Here is a 15,872-nt window from a genome sequence, read left to right on the forward strand (position 1 = left end):
TAAAGGTTTTTTTATTTCTCTGTCACAGTTTAGTTGCCACCCATTTTAAAATTCACATATACTGGTTTCCTTGGAGGTTATAGAGACACAGTTTCAGACTATTGAAATCACTTTAATTTAAAAATATAAAGAATAAAGAGCATGAAAAACGGGGTGGGAAGGGGTTTCACAGAGACAAAAATAGAAAAAGGAGAACACTAATGATCCAAATGAAAGTTTTCAAATTCCTTCTTTTAACAAGAAAAAAATAATAATTGAGAGTTAAGATTTAAGACTATGATTGTTTCCCATGAATATTTTCATTTTTATAGCATCGAAAATTATTCAGGGTAAGTAACTTTAAAATAATTAAATAGTCAAGAGTATTAATTTTATCTAAATCTTCATGGGGCCTGGGCTTACTTCTGTGTTTTACTTGAGTTCTCATCTAAATAGAATTCGGGCACGTAACTATATTTTATAGTTTTACATTTCTTAATACCTAGAAATTTTATTATAAAAATAAACTCAAGAAAGTCTATATTGTAAAACAGGCCTGGATGTGATACATATTTAATGTTAGTTCAGTTATGCCTTTGAAAATTCTATAGACTATGCATTTCCTTTGAGGATCTATAGAAGCATAAAAAATAGAATATAAGCAGCTGTAGGATCGTGAAGAGCATAAACTTCGGAGATGGAATGAGATTCTCTAAAATAATAGGCATAAGAAGGGCATCTTTGTAATAATGCTCAAGCCCTCACAGTTACCCTGTCTCCCATCTTCCTGATGAGCTTGGATGAAGAGTGAGGAAAAGTGGTCCTCGAGCTCCTCAGTAATTTGGCAGTGGGGCTACATTCCTTGTTGGAGACAGGGAACCAGCTCCTTATCTTTCCTAGCATTTACTGACGGGTCTTGTTTTAGGATTGAGATAGCCAGGGACTAGAAATACGCTGATTCTAGCCAGTTGGGAAAATCAGACTTAAATGATCCTGGTCATTATATTCCTCGCATAGATGGCATTAGTTGAGTATCCCTGGGAAGAAGGTGTGGGGCTAACCCCGGTCAGTCCTTCCTGCTGCCAGTCCAGCCTGGACCTGCTGGAAAACATTCTTCCTTTTATCTGGTGCAGTACCCTGTGTACAAATACGTATGAGCCCAAATCTGAAGAATAAAAAGACCTACTTGAGCTTCAGTCAGAAGTGGACCTTGAGGAATAAGTAGTTGAATACGAAAATAAATACGTCAATTCTCCCCTGGCATTTTCCCAACTATGCTTTTATCAGCCATGCTAAGAATGAAAGTAAGTCTACACTGATGAAAAATTACTTGGGTTTCTTTACCCCCAGTAATATCAGCCTCACTGTCCCCTTCTCCCTTCTGAGCTTCAATCACAGTTAGGGTGAGAATAGGGAAGGGAGTTGGCGTGGAGGATAGAGATGAAGGTTTTGAGTGCAGTTTACTGTACGTTTATGTAGTGTTGTGTTATGTAACGTTCAGTAGTCTTGAAAACTGAAATTCGAAATTTTTATTTTGGGCAATTCTGTATTTTCCAAACTAACGGTCTTTCTTTTCCCTTTTCCCTCTTTCATCCAACGGTTGACCCATAAGGCTGAAATCGTTGAATAAAAATGTTAATAATTTTGTTTTTAATTTTGTAGAACTTGACCTCTTTCCTGAATTAATTGGAACTGAAGAAATAATTAAGGTATCATAGCTACTTTTTATTCAAGTGCTTTAAAATTAAGAAGTCTGGTTTGGATTACCGGTTAGGTTTCAGATGTTGCATTAATAAAAAGTTCATGTTGCATTATTCATTGTTTGTGGGATTAGTTGCTGAACTTTGTAGATAGACATGTAATTAATATACATGATTTTTTTATGAAGAAGTTGGAAGACACTTTAATTGGTATAATTTTTAAAAAGAGATAGAAAAGGTTTGTTGATAATTAGAAAAACAATGAACTTTGAAAATAATGATAGCTATGAACTATAGCCACAAATTGAAATTTTTTCATGTTCAAATGTCTCTAAAAGACTAAAATAATATTTAAGTAATCCTTAATATTAGTACAGCTTATTTTTAACTAACTTAACCAATGATTGACAGATTGATAATAAATATGAGTCAAAGTATAAATTGTATATATTCTTTTGCCCATTTAATTTGATTATTTTTGTTTGGACTACTTATATTATAAATGTCAGTTGCTAGCACAAGGTCCTTTAAGTAAATGGGCATCTAAGGATATTTATAAATTTTGACATTGTCTTAATTTTTGAAATAGAGAGAAAATGACTGTTTGTGTCTTATATTCAATATTTCATCCTAAGCCCAAGTGTGCTATTCATTATAACTGAGACTATATGTTAAAGCCAGATTCTGTTGTTAATGATAGTATGAATTTGTCCATAAGTACATATGTGTGTATGAGCTGGTAACTTGTGAAAACTAATTCCACTATCTAGTAATAAATAGCAATTAGGTTGTGTTTTCACAGATATAATTACCTCAATAATTTATTTATCTTATGGCAATTCTCTCTTACAAAGGACTATTTTACCAAAATGACCAGTCCGCATTTCATCAAGAGTTCACAGAACTCAGCTAAAGATATCTCTGTGTGTCTGTGTGTGTTTGCATGCACGCATGTGTGCACATGCATGTGGATATGAATATACCTGGAAATGATTACCAGAATCAAGTCAAAGGCAAGAAAAAGAAATTATCTTTACAAATCATTGGTTTTTGTCTTAGCCAGTTTGGGCTGCTATAACAAAACACCATGAACTAAGTGGCTTATAAACAGCAAACATGTATTTCTCACAGTTCTGGAACCTGGGAGCCTGAGATCAGGGCACCAGCACTGCCGGGTTCTGATGAGAGCCCCTTCTGGATTGTTGACTACAGACTTCTTGTTGTGTCTTCACATGGTGGAGAGCAGAACAGAAGAAGCAATCTTTCATGACTCTTAATATAAGGGCACTAATCCCATTCATGAGGGTTCCACCTTATGACCTCATCTAATACTAATGACCTCCCAGAGGCCCCACCTCCTAAGACCATCACTTTTGGGGTGTAGAGTTTCAACATGTGAATTTAAGGGGGACACAAACACAGTTCATAACACTATTCACTTTCATCGATTCATGCAGGAATGAATGATAGAGGTTGGCAAACATCTGGAATGTATCAGTGATGGTTCTAAGCTTGAATATGGAAATGAATAGTTTGGGAGATGTTCCTCAAATTCTCTTCCAATAGGAATGCATGACTTTGAAAGACAAAGTACCTCCAGCACAATCAAGGCTTTACAATAAAAAAATTTTAATAGAAGTTGTGAAGGATAACAGGTGTGATCCTTTATAATATAAGTAGTCCAAACCATAGTGAAAGAGAGGTTCACAATAACTCCATAAGAAGTTGTAGGAAACAGTGTCCATTAAAATATTTGTGGTTTCAGATATGTATAAAGTAATCTTAGAACATGAATCATATATTCTTCTTGAAATGTTGACATGAGATAATATGACCTCATAGAGATGTACAAGACTTAGTTGGGTGGGATTAATGAAAGGTCCATCACTTGCATCAGATTCTAAGAGGTATCTGAACCTCACAGTCTAAAATCTGCTAGAAAAGAAAGCAATGAAAGGGATATGTGTGTTTAATGTGTGTATAGTTTTTTTTCCAAAAGATCGAATCGAAGAAAAGGTGAGTGGCATTATGTTTTAAGAACAATTTTATAGACATCTACGTAGCTTGTGATAGGAGGATGATAAAGGAGGTTTGTGTGGGAATCTAAGAAAAGAGGAAGAGAAGCAGTGTTACTGTGGGATTTGATAGAAATTGTCAGATCATATAGAGAAGATAGATGACATGTGTTTTGGGAACTTTACTGTGAAGAGAAGGGGAGAGGTAAAATGAATACTAGACGTTGAATTAGAGATTTTCCTTTATGTTCCTTTTAAATAGGAGAGATCTGAGTTTAAGCTGATGAGAATGATCTATTCAAGAAAGCAAAAAAATTAAAATACAAAATAGAGGGAAATAGTTGTATTCAGTTCCCGAGAAGATGATAGAGAATGGATTAGAGCGCAAATGTAGGAAATAGAAAGGAAGGGGAACATCTCTTCAGTTACAACAGGATGAGAGGGGCAGGGGTGGATTTTGTTGGTCCCGGTTTTTGATGTTTTAACATTAGGAAGAGGTGTGTTTTTGTCTAGTGGCTTCTACTTTCTCTATAGCCAGGAAAGCCATCTGCTGAGAATGAGGAGAGAAGGAAATGGAGATTTGAATAGAGCAGAGAAAAAGTTTGAAAGTCTTGATAAAGGGTAAGAGTGTGGAGTGATACCAGAAAACTAGGCAAATATGCAGATTTGCAAAAATGAGGAAGAGTTCAGAAACTCCATATTGCTAAGTTGAACATTGATCCTCAGAGAAACTCTGGATCAGATTATGAAACAAGTGTTTGTGAGAACTTCTAAGGAAAGAAGAGTATCTTTCACCAAGAGTGAGTCAAGACAAACTATTCTTATTTCCTTTTACATGAAGTTTCTGGGCTTGAAGATTAGGGGAATATTTATTCAGGAAATTATTTGATAAAATCTCCTGGTTGTCCTTGCGAACAAGGCATCAAACACAATGCAAAATTTTATCAAGAAATACCACTGGTGAGGAAATGTATCTGGGGAATCTAAGAGAATATCCATTTTTAACGACTCACTTCTCAGGGTTATCACATGTGCCTTAAAATAAAAAAAAAAAAACTTAAAACCAACTGAATAATTAAGCTCTGGATAATGATGCAGACATTAAGCTCGAAAGCTTGTGTTTCATACAGGGCCACTTTCCATGTGTATGAGACAAAAGCTCATGAGCACACGTGGTTAAAGATTCAGATTCTTTCTACTGATATTCGTCACGTTCTCACTGACTAATCTGTACTCGGTAGCTTTTTTCTCTTTTTAAGGCACACGGCCTTAAGAGGTCTAATAGATGGCAGTGCTAACAAACTTACAGAATCATGTCCCACGTGGACAAAAAATATCATATCTTGATACGTTTGGCAATTTAGTTTTCTAAACATATGATTAGATGTTCTATAAAATGCACAGTTTAAAGAAAAAAAGAAAGCATGGGTTTTGGTTGACCTCTAGCCAGATAACTCCTGGGCCATTACAGTGATTAAGTGTCCATGAAAGACTGGGTCACCTGAATAGTGTTTCTAAAGGAGACACGAAATTTAATGACCAGTACTAGAACCATATTTTGACAAGTTGTCTTTAAAATGTCTGCCTCCGTCTAAGATGAAATTCTCAGGGAAAAGTATTTAAAACAAAATAATAAACAAAACCAAAAACCTCTTCCAGTCCTAAACCTTCCTCTTATGATGGCTTAAAAATTGTGATTTATCCTTAATATATACAATGAAATATTCTGAATATACAGCTGCTTTTGTCTTTGAAGTAAGTTGTTTCATTGCCATTTCACAGCACAAGAAGCTCATTGCTATTTAGCTTGTTGCCAGATGAACTGAACAGAGAAATATAAACACAAGAAAATAAATACTGTGTTACATAACACTCTCAGTAAGTAAATACCACTACAATGTGTCTTCAAAGTTGTGGTATTTATTGATTTACTTCCTTTCATCAAATAAAATAAAATGAAGTAGCCATAAATAAGATGTTTTCATTAAGTTTAGTTACTCTCCCTCAAGGGTGGATAATAACGGTTATAGGATAGTCATGGCTTCTACGGGGTGGTGCTTTATGTGACGTTCCCAAAATCCCACAAGTGAAGTTTCACAGCATAATGCAGTATAAGATATTATTAAGATTCCATTTTTCTCTTATTTCCTTATGTCCCATTAAATCTTATTTGTTTTTCAAAGGAGGAAGAAGAGGGAAAGGACACTGAAGAAGACACTGTTGTGAATCCTGGTAGAGACGGTACCACAAACCAGATCAGGAGAAAGGAACCCCAGATTCCTACCACAACAAACTACAACCAAGTAGGAACGAAATACAATGAGGCCAAGACTAACCGGTCCCCAGCAGGAGGAAGCGAATTCTCTGGAAAGGGGGATATTCCCAACACATCCTTAGATTCCACTTCCCAACCAGTCACTGAATTAGACCCAGAAAAAGATGTTCCTTTGACTTCACAGACTGCGACCCAGCTACCATCTCTCACTCTGGCAGACACTTCAGTCTCTTTAAGTGATGGCTCTAAAACTGTTCTCAGATTTCCACAGATGAACTTGTCTGGGACTGTGGAATATTCAAATACAGTTTCTGTAATGGAATCTCCAGAGGTATCTACTGATATCAGTGGGGAAGAGAGTTTATTGACCAATTTCAAGCTCAGTACGGAAGCCGATGATTCTTCAGGCTCCAGTCCCGCAACTTCCGCTGTGCCGTTCGTTTCTGAGAGCATATCCCATGGCTCTGTGTTTTCTTCAGAAATCCCAGAGGCAGTCACATACGATGTCCTTGTACCAGAATCTACGAGAAATGCTTCAGAAGATTCAGCCTCCTCGGGTTCGGAAGAATCTCTAAAGGATCCTTCCGTTGGTGGAAATGTGTGGTTTCCTAGTACTACAGATGTGACAACACTGCCCGACGTTGGATCAGGTAGAGAGAGCTTTCTCCAGACTAATTACACCGAGATGGATATTGATGAATCTGAGAAGACAGCTGAGTCCTCTCCTCCAGGCCCACTGGTGTCACAGGGTCCCTTGGTCACAGATATGGAAATGCCACATTATTCTACCTTTGCGTACTTCCCAACTGAGGTAACACCTCATGCTTTTACTCCATCCTCTGGACAACCCGATTCGGTCCCCACCATCAACCTGGCACACCCGCAGACAACTCAACCAGTATACAATGGTGAGACACCTCTCCAACCTTCCTACAGTAGTGAAGTCTTTCCTCTAGTCACCCCTTTGTTGCTTGACAATCAGATCCTCAACACTACCCCTGCTGCTTCAAGTAGTGATTCGGCCTTGCATGCTACGCCTGTATTTCCCAGTGTCGGTGTGTCATTTGAATCCATCCTGTCTTCCTATGATGATGCGCCTTTGCTTCCATTTTCCTCTGCTTCCTTCAGTAGTGAATTGTTTCACCATGTTTCTCAAATCCTTCCACAAGTTACTTCAGCTCTTGAGAGTGATAAGGTGTCCCTGCATGCTTCTCTGCCAGTGGCTGGGGGTGATTTGCTATTAGAGCCCAGCCTTGCTCCATACTCTGATGTGGTGTCACGTCAGACCACTACTCGTGCTGCCTCAGAGACCTTGGAATTCGGTGGTAGTGAACCTGGTGTGCTTTATAAAACGCTTATGTTTTCTCAAGCTGAACCGTCCAGCAGTGACGTTATGATGCATGCACGTTCTTCAGGGCCTGAACCTTCTTATGCCTTAACTAATGATGAGGGCTCCCAATACCTCTTCAGTGTTCCTTACAGTTCTGCAGTACCTGTGCATGAGTCTATCCAGGGTTCCTTCCTTAGCAGCCCTAACCACGTACCGATGCCTGAGTCTCCCTTAGTAACCCCAAGCGCACCGTTGCCGCAGCCTACTCATGGCCTCTCTGGTGATGGGGAGTGGTCTGGAGCCTCCTCTGATAGTGAATTTCTTTTATCTGACACAGATGGTCTGACAGCCCTTAACGTGTCTTCACCTGTTTCTGTAGCTGAATTTACATATCCAGCATCTATGTTTGGGGATGATAACAAGCTGCTTTCTAAAAGTGACATAATAAATGGAAATGAGACGGAACCACACATTGCTTCTTTCAGTGAGCTGATTTACCCTTCTGAAAGCACAGTCATGCCCGACCTGTATGATAATGTAAATAAATTGAATGCGTCTTTACAAGAATCCCCTGTTTGCACTTCTAGCGCAAAGGGCATCCTCCCAGGGCTTCTTGCTTTTACTGCTACTAAGGTTTTTGATCATGAGATTAGTCAAGTTCCAGAAAATAACTTTCCAGTTCAGTCTTCACACGCTGTGTCTCAAGCATTTGGTGATACTTCGCTTAAACCTGTGCTTAGCGCAAGCTCAGAGCCAGCATCCTCTGACCCTGCTTCTAGTGAAATGTTATCTCCTTCAACTCAGCTCTTATTTCATGAGCCCTCAGCTTCTTTTAATACTGAAGTATTGCTGCAACCTTCCTTTCAGGCTTCTGATGTTGACACGTTGCTTAAAACTGCTCTTCCAGCTGTGCCTAGTGATCCAATATTGGTTGAAACCCCCAAGGTTGATCACATTAGTTCTACAATATTGCATCTCATGGCATCAAATTCCACTTCAAGGGAAAACACGCTGCACGCTACATCTGTACCAGTCTCTGATGTATCGCCTACTTCTAATATGCACGCTGCTTCACTTCAAGGTTTAACCATTTCTTACGCAAGTGAGAAATATTTTGAACCAGTTTTGCTTAAAAGCGAAAGTTCCCAGCAAGCGGTACCTTCATTGTACAGTAATGATGAGTCGTTCCAAACTGCCAATTTGGAGCTTAACCAGGCCACCCCCCGGGAAGGAAGGCATGCATTTGCTACTCCTGTTTTATCAGTTGATGCACCACCAGATGCGCTTATAAATAAGCTTGTTTACTCTGATGAAGTCTTCACCTCTGCCAAGGGTTCTATGTCTGATGAGGTATTGGCTGGTATTCCAACAGTTGTTTCTGATACAGTTGTAACTGCTGATCATTCTGTCCCTTTAGGAAACGTGTATGTTTCCATTTCAGTTATTTCTCCCAACAAAGATGGTTCTGTAACCACAACCAAGTTGCTGTTTCCTTCTAGAACAACTTCCGAGCTGACTCAGAGTGCCAGATCTGATGCTGATTTAGTGGGTGGTGGTGACGATGGTGATACTGATGATTACGATGATGATGGTTATGATGGCAGAGATAGAGATGGCTTATCCCTAAATAAGTGTGTGTCATGCTCCTCCTATAGAGAATCACAGGAAAAGGTAATGAATGATTCAGACACCCAGGAAAACAGTCTTGTGGATCTGAATAACTCAGTCTCATACTCACTATCCGAGAATTCTGAAGAAGGAAATAAAGTCACAGGTGTAATATCAGACAGTCAGACTGATGTGGACAGAAGTCCTGATAGATCACCACCAACAAATGTGCCACCCCAGAAGCGCAGTGATGGAAAACAGGAAAATGACATTCAGACTGGTAGTGCCCTGCTTCCTTTCAGCCCAGAATCTAAAGCTTGGGCAGTTCCTACAAGTGATGAAGAGAGTGGATCAGGGCAAGCCACCTCAGATAGCCTTAATGATAACGAGACTTCCACAGATTTCAGTTTTCCAGATATTAATGAAAAAGATGGTGATGGGGTCCTGGAAGCAGGTGACTCAGAGATAACTCCTGGATCCCCACAGCCCTCAACACCGACTGTTACTAGCAGGCACTCAGAAGTATTCAACATTTCAGAGGCAGGTTAGTTATGGATCCAAGGGACAGATTGAGGTGTGGTGGCCTTTTGCCTCAAAAAATAGAAAAATCATGGGAAGAGAATTTTGGTAAAATGACCATCATTTTTTAAAATCAAGATATTCACAAATCAATTTACAGTTTTTAAAATATGATTTTCCTCATTACTTCAAATGCATACTCAATGTGTTTCGATCCTTAAGTTAACACTCTCCAAAACAGATAAGGTGATTTTATTTATTGTCAATTTTTTCGTATTCTGCAAGATACCTATTACATGTGAGAGCAATTATTGTGTGCATAATACATTTTCAGTACACTGCTTTTTAAATGATAGATTGGAGTGTGTTTTAGATGATTTTAATTTTAAGGTTTACTCATATTCTAAAATAAGTTGCCAACTAATTCTATTGAATTATAAAACGAATTATAAACTGATAATAATACGATATATGTATCACCTCTCTCTGACCCACCCAATGGAAAGGAGTTAGATCATTGCACATCCACATCAGCTTGGGGGCTTTAAAAAAAGTCCTAGTGCTAAGTTTTGAGAGTTAATGGTAAGATTTTTTTTAAGATTTTAATTTTTAAAAATTGTCTTTGTTTGATTACCTTATGTTGCCTAAAGAGGGCAGTGTGAACTAACAAAATACATTCTACTTTATACTTGCTGTTATACACCTTTCTAAGAAGTTAAATAACGGCCATTAATATGCATAGTGTGTATAGGTATTGTATGACAAGATGTACAACACCAGAACATTTTCTGTAGAAATGCATTTCATTTGTTAATGTATTTTATGCAAATTAATTTATCAGCCAGATGTTTCTTCGAGCAGATTACTTGCAGCATATAAAATACAGATGTTTGCTTTAGATGCCAATGGGAGAGAAAAGGGGAAATTCAAAACCATTAAGAATATGAAATACTAGATAATTTCATTGCATTGATCATAAGAGTTTTATCATTTGCTTTTGTTACATTTTAAGGCATTTTTTAAATCAACAATGAAAATATTTAAATCTCAACAGTAAGTCAAAAGATAGGCTAAAGTAAATCTTGCACTCTTGTTGCATAAAAGTAGGTATGTAAAATCCAAAACATAGACAACAATCTCATTAGTATAGTTTTCCTCTTTGTTATTTCCATCCCTTGAATTAGTTATCTACTTTTCCTTCAGTGCAGCAGCAATTAAAAGTTTGTACATTTTGATAGAGAAGTTTTTCTACATTCTGACTTGATACCTGTTTAACATTTCGTTCCAGTTTAAACATTTACATTCTGTTATGTGAAAATGAGTAAGGAATTCATGAATCACCATATTTCATTAGTGTTGCCATGTATATGAATTGTTATCTGGCTTCAAATATAGTCCTTGTGTGTTTTTTAATTTTTATTAGATTTATTTAGAAATAAAACATCAGGAACCCATCCATTTTTCTGTCTTTTTAGGTAGTGACATCATCTGTATGTTCTTGCTAGATTATGCTGTTATGGAAAGACTATATATACTGTAAAATGACAAACCTTAAATTATTGACTAAAACTTAGCAATTTCTCTTCAATGCACTAATTAGATTTATTTAATTTGAGTGTGTTCTCCCACTGATGAGGAAAACAATACAAATATAACATCTGACAGCAGCAAGTAACATAATTAATGAAGTAAATAAGATCATACAGGATTAGGGAAAAATTCTTGCCTATTTTTAAAACATATCTGTAAAAAAAATATGTAGTCTGTCTTATCCAATAATTGAATATGCCTCTTTATCAAATGCATATAGACTAATTCTGAAGCTTATCATTTTATTACCTACTTCTAGAATGTAGAATAATTTACAAGACATGCTCGTCAAAATAATATAGATAAGGCAGATATTAGTATCTGCAATTTATGAATGCATAAACTGAGTCCCAAAGATACTAGATTGCTTGATCTAGGTCACATAGGGAGTTAATAAAAAACTGAGACTGGAAACATGTGTCATTGGTGTCTGTCTCTTAGGGACTACGTTTTCATGATTGAGAACAATAAAATATGTATAATGCTTAATTTGTAATACCAAAATTCTAGTGTTTTATTCTCAAAGTGAATTTTAAAATATTAATCTTAGTTCTTGTTTTCTAATTGTCTGTTAGCACATTTTTGTCTTATCATTTAGGTAACTCATATACACTACGGAGCCATATCCAAAAAGATATTTAGTGTCAACTAATGAATATAAAAATCAGTATAACTAGTTGTTCCTCATTGTAGTATATACAAAGCAGCCAGGGGATTGTCTACTTTCATGTGGTATCTCATCTTATATAAAATATCTAAGTTTCATTATATGTAATTACCATGGATTTATCATTCTAACTCCCTAATTAAAAGGCTTGTTTTAAAATCAGACATCCCAGAGAACTTATGAGAAAAGTCTATATACAGGACTCTGTGTGTGTGCATGTGTGTGTATAGTGCATGTATATAGAGTGTATGATATATATGTGGTAATTTGTTATATGTTTTATGTGTTATATATCTTACATATGTATCACATATTTGATCAGACATATCTCATGTATATGTATGCACATACATCTATATAAATGAGATATGTATATATGTAGATACATATATATATATACACATACACCCATATACATACTGCAGTGAATATTTGTGGTCATTGAAGACCAGTATAATTATATAACCTCACTCTGCATGTAAGTTAATGTACATCATTGGTTCTCAAGCTTTAATGTGGATCAGAATCACCCAGAGGACTTGTTAAAACACAGATTGCTGGGTCTTAGCCACAGAGTTTCTGATTCAGTAGATTTGGGATGGTTGGAGAGGGGCTGAAAATGTGCATTTCTACCAAGTTCCAGGTGATGTCGATGCCGCTATTCTGGGGGACACACTTCAAGTATGACTGAAATAGACAATAATACTAACCTGCATTTGTAATTTCTAGGTACCAGGGACTTTGCTAAGTGGCTTATTTCCTTTGTTAACCACAGACTTTCTACTTAGGTAACAATAATTACAATAGGAAACAATGTAAAGACAATTGTGTATAAAGCAAGATGCTTTCCTAAATTTCTTTAAAAAATACCGGTACATTCACCGTCAGATTATTTAGGCTTCTAGATGAGCCTCCCTACAATATGTAATGACCAGAGCATATGAGTAACATAATAAAAGGTAAAGTTCAGCCTTCTCTCACAAGAATATTAACTACAGCTCAGGAATCAGTTGACTTACCGATTACTGACTTACATATATATATATATATATATATATATATATGGCTAAGGGGGTGGGTTACAATATTGACTTACAATATTCCCACTTTTTATACAGCTTTATTATTTCTAGTCACAACTTTGAATTCTGCTTTTTTCTAGCAAATCCTTCCATAGTTATAAAAACAAACATCTTGGGACACTTGGTTGTCACTTATAGATGCATTTCCTATATGAGTGGATTAAATTCTTGACCCTTTCTGCATCATCTCTTCTTACAGAAGGAAGCTATCATTTTAACTCTTAAGTTCTCTCCAGTTAGATATATTTCAATGCTATATTTATGAATTTGTGACTATCAAATTTATTCTCAAATATTTTCAACTAAATTGATAATATTTTCAATTAAATAGATTGCTGTTGTCTCATATCACTAAGAATTAGATACTTGGTATAAAAGCACCAAACGTACCAAATGTGTAGGAGGCAATGTAGACTCTGATGAGGGGCTTAAACTTCGTTATTCCAGAAGTTCTACAGGTAGACAGGATAAGGGCTGTTACTTTGTAGCAGTGTCAGCGTATCATCCTGGTAGAATGGTTCTAATGTTCAATCATCTTGGTTTCACACTGCACACACCTCAGAGTAAAAGGGAAGAATTGTGACTGGCCACTGACACCCTGCAGTTCTGAAACTTTTTTTTAACAACTCAGAATGATAGCTTCAGTTGCAGTGATTTTGAAAATGCTAGAATAATAATGTACCTGATTGGTCACAAAGATAGTTATTTGCCATCTTTTAAAATTAACCAAAGGACAGAATTTAGACATTTTCATAATTTACACTTGCGTATTTAAAAAGAATTTCTTAGATCTGTGCATTCCTTCAATTTACATGCAATAGTATTTTTATTGTTGATAAAGAAAAACAGTTGGTAAGAAGGGCATTCAAAATAACATCTTAAAAGCAACCTACATTTAAATGTTAAACAGTTTGCTGGATTGAAGGGTTATCCTAATGTAAGGAGGGTTATCCTAAGATCCTCTCTTCATGAAATTATTAATTGCTTCTAATTATTTACCTAACTGTGGGATTAAAAATATTTCCATTACAATTAATTTTGGGAAATCAAGATTATATGTGGTGATTCAGTAAGTAGCACTGTTTTCCCTGATCATTTTATTTAGCAGCTGAATAGTTTTCTTATTTTAATATTTTCATGTCCCTTTTACTAAGCTTTTCAAGGCAAGATTATACTTCTTGCCATGGCACCTCTAGGTTGTCAATCTTTGTTGGGATATTATAGTTCTTCAGCTCTGATCGGCTGCCTTACTTTATTTTTCTCTTTTTTTGTGAGTTTATTCGTTTGTTTTTGAAGTATAATTGATCTATAACACTATGTTAGTCCCTGTTACACAACATAGTGATTTGATATTTCTGTACATTTCAAACTGATCACCACAATAAGTCTAGTTACGATCTGTCACCATACAAAGATATTACATAGTTATTGACTGAATTCCCCACACTGTATATTTCATTCCCATGACTCACTTATTTTGCAACTGGATAGCCTGCCTTACTTTTTAAGCTTTGTGTTACTTAAATTAGCTTATGATCATAGACCTTGCTTGTCTCATAGAGTCGAAATTTTAAAGGTAAGCAACAGCAGTGAAGATTGCAGTTATTCGGTTGAAAAATGTGCTTTTCCTTAAGCTTAAATATCAACTTTCTCAATTTTCTCCGACTACAGAGGCCAGTAATAGTAGCCATGAGTCTCGTATTGGTCTAGCTGAGGGGTTGGAATCCGAGAAGAAGGCAGTTATACCCCTTGTGATCGTGTCAGCCCTGACTTTTATCTGTCTAGTGGTTCTTGTGGGTATTCTCATCTACTGGAGGTAAGTTGAGTGTTTGTTTTGGATATGCATTTCATAAAGCTCAGATTTTTGCCTTTGTTTTACCTGAATGCTTTTCAAAGCATATTCAAAATTCCCTTTACTTGAGAGCTACCATTAATTTATCCAGGTAACTATGAGTAAGGTGAAATTTGTGAATCCAAAGACATAATATTAAAAGATTTGACTGTTCTTCATACTTCTGTCAAACAATTAAAGGCGAAATGGAGGAACTTTGGTTTCAGTTAATATTTAATACAGCATTTCGACAGTTGCACTTTCATATTCATCTAATTAGCATTCAAACATTATCATAGCATTTAATATAAATCTAAGCTTCTCAGTTAAATGCTCCAGCTGTTATAACTTTAAAAGTTATTATTTTAGAAAACATAGTTTTTGATATAGTGAAATATACTTTTATATATAGCAGCGGATTTTGTACAAGATACATATCAATTGCATACTAATACAAAAAATGATAACCCATGCACAAAAGTAAAAATTAAGCATTAAAATATAATTTGAAAATAAATGACTATATTAAGATGGATGGGATTTTTAAATTCATTATAATTTGCCTTGAAGATGAGCTATAGCTTCATTCTTATCAATAATCTCTTGAAACCTTTAAAGGACAAGGAAAATTGTACCCACTGTAAGCTTCCCATCCTACAGCAAGCAGAACACACTGCAAAGTGATAAGATTACTAGGGACACAATGTAAATCAGTATAACTGTTATAACTGTGTCTGTTGGAAAACAAGGACTTTATGATGATATAAGGAATCATATCTGTAAACTAAGAAAGGATATAGCTTAGTACTCTATACTTTTGTTTTAAAAGAGAATTTTGTTCAGAAGATTTATAATCAGTTTCTTTTTTTTTAGCAACCTCTGTCTGTAAGTTCATATCACCACTCTTTGTGTTATTCCAAAATATATTCTCTCAGTTTATTCAAAAATATTTAGTATGTTTATTGACTGTTTCCCATGTGCCTAGTACTCTGTGAACTACTATGGGAAAGTATAAAAGAAGGAATGAATGAATGAATGAGAATCACCACTGTCAAGAAATTTATGCTTATTGAGGGGAAAGAATTTTCCATGCAAAATTTATAAAAAATTACACAAAAGTGTATGCATGGCAGCTGGAATCTCTAATGCTAAGAGAGGTCAGAGAAGAAGGGATCTTGATAAGCCAGAATGGGCAGGGTGAATGTAAAATGTCAGGCTTGAGCTGGATAGGATTCAGAAACAGGAGCTAAAGGAGAAGGGCATTCCAGTCAGGGTC

The 15,872-nt window shown here is 36.0% G+C and overlaps 1 protein-coding gene across 2 annotated transcripts in view; it reads left to right on the forward strand.

The window, feature by feature from the left end:
* The window catches only part of PTPRZ1 (protein tyrosine phosphatase receptor type Z1), a 162,764-nt gene that overhangs the window by 115,388 nt on the left and 31,504 nt on the right, over nt 1-15,872 (forward strand). The window contains exons 11-13 of one of the 2 annotated variants that reach the window (XM_060020798.1): nt 1,642-1,688; nt 5,878-9,451; nt 14,437-14,581. In XM_060020798.1, coding sequence (XP_059876781.1) covers nt 1,642-1,688; nt 5,878-9,451; nt 14,437-14,581 — 3,766 coding nt within the window. The remainder of the gene's footprint in view (nt 1-1,641; nt 1,689-5,877; nt 9,452-14,436; nt 14,582-15,872) is intronic. The other variant, XM_060020799.1, reaches the window with a different exon arrangement.

This window comes from Delphinus delphis, chromosome 9 (genome assembly GCF_949987515.2).
Source record: "Delphinus delphis chromosome 9, mDelDel1.2, whole genome shotgun sequence".
Lineage (NCBI taxonomy): Eukaryota > Metazoa > Chordata > Mammalia > Artiodactyla > Delphinidae > Delphinus > Delphinus delphis.